General features: G+C 36.5%; 1 protein-coding gene across 1 annotated transcript; it reads left to right on the top strand.

Moving 5' to 3' along the window:
• The first annotated feature begins 2,904 nt into the window (after positions 1–2,904).
• LOC127259825 (stemmadenine O-acetyltransferase-like) lies at positions 2,905–4,462 on the top strand. The gene has a single exon (XM_051287440.1). It carries the CDS (start codon positions 2,977–2,979, stop codon positions 4,276–4,278), a length of 1,302 nt encoding a protein of 433 aa, XP_051143397.1. The 5' UTR covers positions 2,905–2,976; the 3' UTR covers positions 4,279–4,462.
• The last annotated feature ends 6,064 nt before the right edge of the window (positions 4,463–10,526 follow it).

Here is a 10,526-nt window from a genome sequence, read left to right as displayed (position 1 = left end):
AGATGGAGTATTATTTTACATATCTACCATCCAATTATTATAACTTGTAAAATTAAGTATAATAGTATCATAATTAGATATTAGTATTAATCTTTCTAGGTGGTAGAATAATTAGATATATTAAGCCACTCTTCTAAGAGTGGAAAACAACCTTTAAAATCATATTTGGTTTGTCGGAATGGTTAGTCATGTCATTCGAAATGACGAATGCACCAACACTTTCATGTGTTTGATAAACCATGAGTTGAGCGAATTTATCGGAAAATTTGTGGTAGTTTATTTTGATGATGTACTCATCTATATTTTTCAATAAACTATATCAATTTCAATAATTATTTCATTATAATATAAAAAATCCGTAAGATTAGTTACTTTAAACTTATACTCACTAACCAAAATTAAATGTTAATAACACCGCAAGTTTACGAATAAACATTTCTATTGATTGTGATATAACAAGAAATACACGTAAATGCAAAAAAAAAAAAAACTATTGTTTTTGTAATTTATTTTCTATGCTACTTCTAATAAAAAGTTATCTAAAAATTATAATAAAAATACACATTATATTCTCACAAGTTACTTATATATAAAAAATATATATAACAATTATTTAACTAAAGCAATATCACCATTCATCAAATATTTTTATATTTTTCAATAACTAATATTCATTTTGTCTCAATTCAATATATTTTACTATTTTTGTCTGTTTGACTCAAAATATCACAATTTTCACATAGACCAAACTACTTCTTAACTTTTATAAAAATATTTATTATATTGCACTTACAAAACAAATATATTAAAATTATCTTATACACTTTCATTAATCAATATATATTATTATTTTTTTAATTTATTACAAAAGTTAAATGATGCATTCCACTTTGGCAAAGAGACTAACCAATAAAAAAAATACTAATATATAACTTTATTTTTTATTTAAAATAATATACATACTAAATATATTTATTAATCGATGATTTTTAAACCAATATAATATCATAAATCAACTATTAATAAAACAAGTTATCATATCAAACATCTAAACTGATCTTCCAACTACGGTCTAAACCAATATTCAATCACAACGGCTTCACTTTGTGTTTTTGGGTAAATATGTTTTTATGTTTGTTACACACAAAAAATAATAATAATAATAATAATAATAATAATAATAATAATAATAATAAGAATAGCAAAATCTTGAAGGAAGTTAGACACGAAATCGGGTGGAAAAGGAGAAAAATTTGCGCTCAAGTCGGTTGGTCCTCGATTGGTTGGTCTGGTCGGTTGGTCCTCGGTCGGATCGGCAGGTCGGAAGGTCTGTGGTCGGATAGGCAGGTCGGTTGATCCTCGGTCGGTTGGTCCGGTCGGTTGGTTCGCAGGTCGGAAGGTCCGCAGGTTGGATAGTCTGCGAGTCGGACGGTACGCAGGTCGGAAGATCCGCAGGTCGAAAGGTCCGCAGGTTGGATAGTCTGCGAGTTGGACGGTACGCAGGTCGGAAGGTCCGCAGGTCGGATAGTCTACGAGTCGGACGGTCTACAAGTCGGACGGTCCGCAGGTCGGATAATCTGCGAGTTAGACGGTCTACAGGTCGGACGGTCCGCTGGTCGGAAGGTCCGCAGGTCGGATAGCTTGCAAGTCGGACGGTCTACAGGTCGGTTGGTCCTCGATCGGATAGGCAGGTCGGAAGGTCTGCGGTCGGATAGTTTGGTCGCTTGGTGGGGGCGGCCAAAGAGTCTTTTGGTCTAGTGACCAGTTAGTCGCTGGATTAGTCGGTTGGGTTATGCAGTTGGCGACGAGACGGTTGCTGTAACTGACCAGGCGACGTTTCAAAACGTTTTTTTTGGACGGTTGACGGCGGTTGCTGTAACAAACCAGGTGACGGTTCCAAGCGTTTTCTTCAACGAATATTTAAGGATTTGGATTTTTCTGGAGAAAGCATCTTCAATCATCTACAAACGACAGGAAAGTCAAGAGATTCGGGGATCACCACTTTAATTTCCAGTATTTTACTTTACAGTTTATTTTCTATACCGTACAGTGTTTAGATATTCCTAATCTCAAACACTAATTAATCGATATTTTCATATCTTTGAATTTTACTTTTTGTTTGTTGAAAAAATACTTTAACAATGTTTAGATTATTGGTAATGTAAAAATAATATTTTATATTAAATTATTAATTTTTTTATATCAACATAATATTATTATAGATATTATATTAATATATATATATTGTATTTTTAATATTTATAAAAAATTGTTTCACCCAAAAATAAATTGGATGAATAAACCCTAAATCCCTTCTGAAAAGGATTTAAAAAAGAGAGAGAGAGGGAGACCATTGATTATAAGATAACATTTATAAGGTGTTTTTTTATTTGAATGTAGAAAAGCAAATTCATATCGACTTAATAATAATGTGTTCCTTGGGAAAAATGAACAAATTTTACTCTGACATTGAAAAGATAAAAAATAGTATTATAAGATAACATTTATAACATGGTGTATCTATATATGTATGATTAATATGAATAATATTATTTTATATGTCTACTATCAATTATTATAATTTTAATTAAATAAAACCAAGTACAATAGTATCATAATTAAATATTAATATTAATCATCATCTTTTTCGATAGAATTAAATAATACTCCTACACTCTAATTTTTATTCTCGTAAAATATATTTACACGATTTTTTAGGTAATTGTGTTTTGTTATAAATTGACAAATTTGTCCTTAATTGTATGGTAGAGATTAAAAGTAATAAAAGAATGAAGAATAAAAATATAAAATTTGTGTTTAAAAAGAAAAATAGAGCAATAGTTCGTGGACGGGAATACAACAGGCTCACTATTCCATACATTATATATATATAAAGCATAAACCAGAGAAGGAAATTGCACTGGCTGCAAATCATCTTTGAAGAAAGCTTATTACTCGGAGAATATCGAAATTGAAATGGAGAGCAAAATCACATCGAGGGAATACATTAAGCCATCTTCTCCGACACCGGCACACCTCAGAACCTACAAGCTGTCCATGATCGACCAGACATGCGCCCCACATTTCATCCCCATCCTCCTCCTCTTTCCTCCTCGTCCCGACAATGATCGTCACCGGACAACAGAGCAGCTCAAATATTCACTATCCATCATTTTAACCCGCTTCTACCCTTTCGCCGGAAGAGCCAATCAGGACAACCATTCCGTCGATTGCAGCGACGCCGGAGTTGATTTTACTGTCGCCGAATTCCCCGGCCACCTACATGATGTCATTAATTCTAGCCAGGATTTACTGCTTCACCTCTTTCCGATGAAGTTGGATTTTGAATATGTAAAGGCTCAGTCGGGAGTCGTCTTTGTCCAAGTCAATTATTTCGAATGCGGCGCCATCGCCGTCGCGACTCTTGCTTCGCACCAGGTAGCCGATCTTACGACGATGGTGAATTTCCTCAAGGCCTGGGCAGGGACCAATCGGGGATCGAAACAAGAAGTCTGCCCTAATTACATTTCACAGATTCTATTCCCCCATAAGAATGAGCTGCTCGGACAGAAAGTTTCTAATTCTGGCTCTACCACTGGGAAATGGGGGATGCGGCGATACGTGTTCGACTCCATTGCGATTTCGTCGCTTAAGGCCAAAACAGGCTTGAAAAACCCTACCAGGGTGGAGGCTGTCTCAGCATTTCTCTGGAAATGTTTCATGGAAGCATCCTTAAAAAATGGAAAATCGGATTCGGTCATAGTCTGGCCTGTGAACCTGAGAAGACGAGCCCAGCCGCCGTTGGGGATGGATGTTTTTGGAAACTGTACGGCCTCTACGACGGCGTCCTGCCGGAACGATGACGGGGGTGTGTACAAAGACTTGGCGAGGAAATTGCGGGAGTCTGTTGCGAGAATCGACGGCGAATATGTTACGAGGATGCAAGGCGACGGGGGGTTTCTTGGGTACCAAGTTAATATGCAGTCGGTGGTGGCGGATTTGTCCGGCGGGGCAGATCCGCTGCTATGGTCGAGCTGGTGCAACATAGGTATTTACGACATTGACTTTGGGTGGGGGAAGCCTGTCTGGGTGACGACTGCGTTTGATCATTCGAGGTCGGAGTACGCGAATTTGATTATCTTATTGGACACCAGTGCTGGGGATGGGATTGAGGCATGTGTATGTCTTGGTGAGAAATACATGCAAGTGTTTGACGCCATTGATGAGCTCCGGGACCTCGAACCAAGTCCGTTGGACGTCGGGTCTTTGATGAATTAAGTAATTGATTACTTTGGGTCTGTTTGGTCATTGTTTGAGATTGTGGTTTTAAAGCTTCTTTAAGAAAAATGTTTATTTTCGTGTTTGGAGTAAGATGTTGGGTTAATGTTTGGAATATGATGTAATGTATTTTATTACAAATAAATTTGAAGGACGTGTCGAAGTGTTTTTAATGATTTTACCTCAATAAAAATTAAAATTTGTGGTTTTAATGGGCCATATTTAACCAACCCCGAGAAAGCAAGGCCACCGAAACCAAGGTAACATAATACCAGGAGTGGACACAGTCCGATAATTTGTAAATACGCAGATATTTGATATCTGAATCAAACAAAAATCGCAAATCATATCCGAATCAAAATTTTCAATTAACCGAAAATATTTGCAAATAATTCGAACCGAATCAAAATTCAAAAAATATATATTAAAAAATAATTAAAATTCTAATTAAATAAAAATATTTGCAAATATTTCAAATATTCAAACCGAAATTGAAGCGAATATAATTATTAATATAAATTTAAAAAAAATAATAATATAAATATATTCGGTTCGGTTAACCGAATAAAAAAATATCAAAAACCAAAACCGAACCGAACCGAACCGAACCGAACAGAAGAAATATCAAATATGCAATATTTGTGTGAATGGAAATTCCCCTAAGTTATTTTGGCATATGAACTAATGATATCTTAATTTATGCAGCAAAGACTTTCCAAAAGACAAAAGACATATTTGAGGAAAGATCGAAATATGGAAACTCACTCCTTCAATTACGGTGCAAAGGAAAATTAGTGTGGAATATTTTATTCCAGGAATGTGAGTGATTTACTTAACCGGATAGGTTTGAAGATTGGTAATGTGTGATTTCGAGATCATACTTTAGAGAGAAGAATATTGAGTGAAGCTCTCATTCATCTATCCACATCGGTTCCCTTTAGTTTTGAATGAGTTTTTGATAGAAAAATTCGCCGGAGAGGTCGAAGGTGTTCGGAATTAATGGAGTTCCAACCGGAGGGAATGATCAAGCTCTAAAATTCTCTGCTGTGTGGTCGTTGTTAGTACGAGGTTATAGCAACGAGAACCTTATGAGGTATTTTCCTGGGTTAGCCATGACTAGCATTAGAGTTAAATGAGTTGTGGTTGTTTGTGTCCTTAATCAGCACTGGTTAGTGGAATTTCTCCTGGATTGGTATCCCCCGGATGTAGATTGGTTGATAATCGAACCGGGTCAATAAACACCTTGTCTTATTGTTGTTTTATGTTCTGCATTATTTTTCGTTGTTGAAACATAGTTATAACTGTGAACCGTCCACGCTTTGGGAGTTGGCCCTTTAAAGTGTTCGTATGTGTTTTGTTCGATAAATCACTTCCCAACATCTGGTATCAGAGCAGTGTTCTCTAATTCATTGAGTAGATCTGGTCACAGTTGCAGACATGAGTAAGGAAGGACGTTCAACATCAAGACCTCCATTGTTCGATGGGACAAATTACCAAAGTTGGAAGAACAAAATGGAAGCCTTTCTGATGCTTCAAGGTGAAGACGTTTCGATGCTGTTGAGTGTGCATGGTCTCATCCTATGAAAACCATTCAAGATGAAGATGGTGTTACTACTCTTGTGAAGAAACCGAAGAGAAGAAAAGAGCATATCAAGCAACATGGAGTGACAATGATGAAGAGGACACTGTCTGTGTCAAGGAACAAGCTGAAGATGATGAAGTTGTTGCTTTCATGGCCGATGAATTTGAATCTATTAAAGATGATGGTGCTTCTACTGATAAAGCTTCAGAGGAATCCATAGAACTTGATGCTGATGAGTTGATTGAAGCCTATGAGGAGATGGTGTTAGAGCAAAAGAAATTTTTGGTGAAGAACAATGAGCTACTTGATACCATCTATCGATTGGAAGCTCAGATTGATAAATTAGAAGATGAGATTGAAGTTCTGAAGAAGGATTTTGCTGTTAAATCAACTGAATCAGATGCTTTAAGGAATGAAAATTTGAGGCTAAAAGATAAGAATGATCGTCTTTGGAAAGGAAAAAAAAAGTTGGATGATGAAATTGAAATTTTCAAGAAGGATGTTCGTGATAAATCAACTAAAGCTGATAGATTAAAGATTGAAAATGTGCAACTGAAGCAAGATAATGATAGACTTCGAAAGGGAAAGGAGAAATTGGATGAAGTACTTTCGATTGGAAAACCTTTTGGTGATCACAAGGGAATAGGTTTTTGTGAATCTTCACACAGCAAACCCATTGCATTTGTCCGTGGTGGACTTCTTACTGATGTTGAAATTCCAGAGAACAAATCAGTTTTGATGGTGAAGCAGAATTTGAAGAAGAACAAAAACAGATATTAGAATGAAAATAATTTGAAAAGATTTTGTTGAAAAATCCAAAAAGAAGAAGTGTTGCGAAGAGACTTTTATTGAGCAATGACAAGAGTCATATTTGATGCCATGGTTGATGTTTTGGTTATGGACTGATTCGACGTGGAGGACATTTCAATCCTACACTGGATTTTGAAAATTTTCTAGGCCTTGTGTTGTTGCACAAATCATTGTTGATGCTGCGAAGTTGCTGCTACAACAAATCTGATGTCGAATCAACCGGAGTTCCTGTTGTTGTTTATGTTGGTGCTGCAGTTGATGTTGATGTTGTTCCTGCAAGCATTTTTCAGCGGACCAAATGAGAAGGAATTCGTGAAAATGGAACAAGTGAAATTGTTTGTAAAGCAACTGAAATTCTTGATGATATTGTTGGAACAGTTGCTGGTGACGGTGATAAAGTTGCTACTGCAACCATTTCTCAGCAAATTGAAGGTACTTGTTCTTTTTGTCATCTGCTCCCACGAAGGGGGAGTAATGCAGGAAAATGGGAGATCATATTTTCAGGGGGAGTTGCCCAAGTTCTGATTCTGTCTGCCTTGCTGATTGTTGATTTTATCTGTTGTTACTATTTTCGTTGGAAGTTCGAAGTGATTACAACCATATCAATATGAAGGCTGTCTGTAGCCCTTTTTTTATGTATGTTGGCATGTATTAGTTGAACTCACTCTTGGATGATTGAGTGCGTGAGTAGGTTAATTCATGCACTTTTATTCGTGGTTTCATATGCCAAAAAGGGGGAGAATGTGAATGGAAATTCCCCTAAGTTATTTTGGCATATGAACTAATGGTGTCTTAATTTCTGCAGCAAAGACTTTCCAAAAGATAAAAGACATATTTGAGGAAAGATCAAAATATGGAAACTCACTCCTTCGATTACGGTGCAAAGGAAAATTAGTGTGGAATCTTTTATTCCAGGAATGTGAGTGATTTACTTAACCGGATAGGGTTGAAGATTGGTAATGTGTGATTTCGAGATCATACTTTATAGAGAAGAATATTGAGTGAAGCTCTCATCCATCTATCCACATCGGTTCCCTTTAGTTTTGAATGAGTTTTTGATAGAAAAATTCGCCGGAGAGGTTGAAGGTGTTCGGAATTAATGGAGTTCCAACCGGAGGGAATGATCAATCTCTAAAATTCTCTGCTGTGTGGTCGTTGTTAGTACGAGGTTGTAGCAACGAGAACCTTATGAGGTATTTTCCTGGGTTAGCCATGACTAGCATTAGAGTTAAATGAGTTGTGATTGTTTGTGTCCTTAATTAGCACTGGTTAGTGGAATTCCTCCTGCATTGGTATCCTCCGGATGTAGATTGGTTGATAATCGAACCGGGTCAACAAACACCTTGTCTTATTGTTGTTTTATGTTCTGCATTGTTTTTCGTTGTTGAAACATAGTTATAACTGTGAACCGCCCACGCTTTGGGAGTTGGCCCTTTAAAGTGTTCGAATGTATTTTGTTCGATAAATCACTTCCCAACAATTTGTATTCGAACAAAATTTGCTCGGTTAACCAAAAATTCGATTCGGTTCAGCTCAGCGGTTCGATAGTTCAATTTGATTTTTTTGCCCACCCCTACATAATACGGTGCAATAAATCAATCATAAAAATAAAAAATACCAAATCAAAGCCACCAGTTGATTGACACAGTTTGTTTGGGGGTTTGGATTTTGAATTGGGGTTTGAATAGTAAAATTTTTGAATTTGAATAGTTGTATAATGTGATATAAATAGGTATTGATGTGATGTTTTGAATGTAAAATTGATTTTTAGTATAATACAAAAAATAAAAAATAGGTGTTTGATTTGATATTTTTTTGGGAAAAAAATGGGATGAATAGTGAAAATAAAATTCAATCCCTCAAACAAACACACGATCATATAACCAAAAATACGATATTAAGGGAAAAAGAGAACAGTTCAGTCCGTCGTGCACTCAAATTCCAACAATGGTCACAAAATAGAAAATTATGAGCCACCACCCCAACGACTGCGTGCCGTTTTGGAGAACCGTACACTTTTAAGAAGTGATGAGAAAGATAGCCATTGGAACAAACTTGCTTACTGCTTATCTTTTTCTTGGGACACTGTGCCTAATTTACAATATTGTGGCGTGAACTACAATATAAATATACACATTTATGCATAGTACATTAAAAAAAATAAGCACCCAGGTACCTACTATGATTGATTTCTTGCACCAATAGTTCGTTCATCCAGAGAAACATTATTGTCTGTCGCAATATCCTATTAGTGTTTACAACAGTCGGCCGATCATTGCACTTTGTTACGAAAAAATTTTCATTGTTGAACACTAAGTTATAGAGTAAACTACATGTTGAACATGCGAGCGGGCTGAAGCTGTTGTACTGTCATGACTCGCTCTCGCATCGTTATTTGAATGTGGTGTAGGAATCTACGACGGCCACTTAAAATCAATCCTTTGATTTTATTTTATAATAAAAATGAGTTTTAAAGTCCTAAATTCTGGTTGCGAGGTACATGTACCTTAGGAGAAAAGTGACATTCTTGCATTGTCTTTTCTATTGTGTTCTTCTTGCAAACACCTTAAATAGGAGGTTGTCAATCCTTTGCTCGAAGCCTTCTTAGTGTTTTTTTCGCCATTGTCATCACATCTCCTTTCATTCTTTGCTTTTCCCATTAAAATTTTTATCTTTGAGAGATCGACAGGCCTATATGGCTTTTCCCATATTTTTGCATACCAAGGATGAATATAATGTTGTGGTTATACACCCATGTACATGTCTCCTTTTGAAAGCAGGTATCCGCATAGTCATCCAATCAATAGGTGGTGATCGATCACAGTAATGGCATGACAATAGAGGTATCCATAGACTTAAAACATCCCACAAGTGCAATCTGAAAAGGACAAAAGTTCAAGTAACATAAATGGATAATATCCTAAAACAACATCTATGACAAAAAGTTTTAAGTTTCATCACGTCCCCTTTAGATTTTGTTTTGTGATTCACCAACAAAAATGTAAAGGCACATATGCACTTGTGACCTGCGGATGAGCCTTGTGTCGAAAGTCTCCTGGCGGTGTTGGGTCGGTCCCGATTAAGGTGGTCAAACAGCGGGTCCCTTTGTGATAGGCGGTACAAGGTGGGCAGGGAAGGTCCATTGGTTGGTCCTTGGTTTGAGGAGAGGATTGTTGGGGTGCAAACCCAAGTTCCACATTGGAAATTCTAAAGAATATTTCACATCTTATAAGTCTTAAATTAACTCACTAGTATGAGGCATTTTGGAAAGTATCCAAAAACAAATCCGTGCGGAGTCAGCCCAAAGCGAACAATATCAAACCGATCATCAACGGAGATCACAAAACACACAAATAGGTTCTAAATAGGTGCGATTTAAATTGTGACTTGCAAGAATGTGGTGGGTTTGTCGACACTTCTTCGAATCGGGCAAGAAGCCCCGGAGAATGAGTTGGATGGCCTCGTATATGATAGAAATCGACTTGGTGGAAAATGATATTAAACCTTCTAATCGGGTTGTCATCGTCGTAGGGGATGGTTATCGAGGGGAGGGTGTGGGGAGTAATGAGGAAGGAGGATCATGTGGGGGATAATTAATTGAAGGGTATAACGGTCAACTAGAGTAAAAACTTAACACTGTTACATACAAATGGTAAAATGGGAGAGTGTGCATGGTTCTAAAAAACTACGGAAGAGTAATACGCAGTTTATAAAGTATAAAGAGAAATGGTGCCGAGTTTCTAAACTACACATGTGTTATGGACACTTTTGTCTTATAAATACTTATTATGATGTAGCTGTAATTGTGCCGCATCTTGAAACTTTAATAAGATTATTTTCCTTCTATTGTAGACGT

This window comes from Andrographis paniculata, unplaced genomic scaffold, assembly GCF_009805555.1.
Source record: "Andrographis paniculata isolate CXL003 unplaced genomic scaffold, ASM980555v1 Contig60END, whole genome shotgun sequence".
Taxonomy (NCBI): domain Eukaryota; kingdom Viridiplantae; phylum Streptophyta; class Magnoliopsida; order Lamiales; family Acanthaceae; genus Andrographis; species Andrographis paniculata.
Note: the sequence above shows the minus strand (reverse complement) of the source record. Positions and strands in the feature narration are given on the sequence as shown.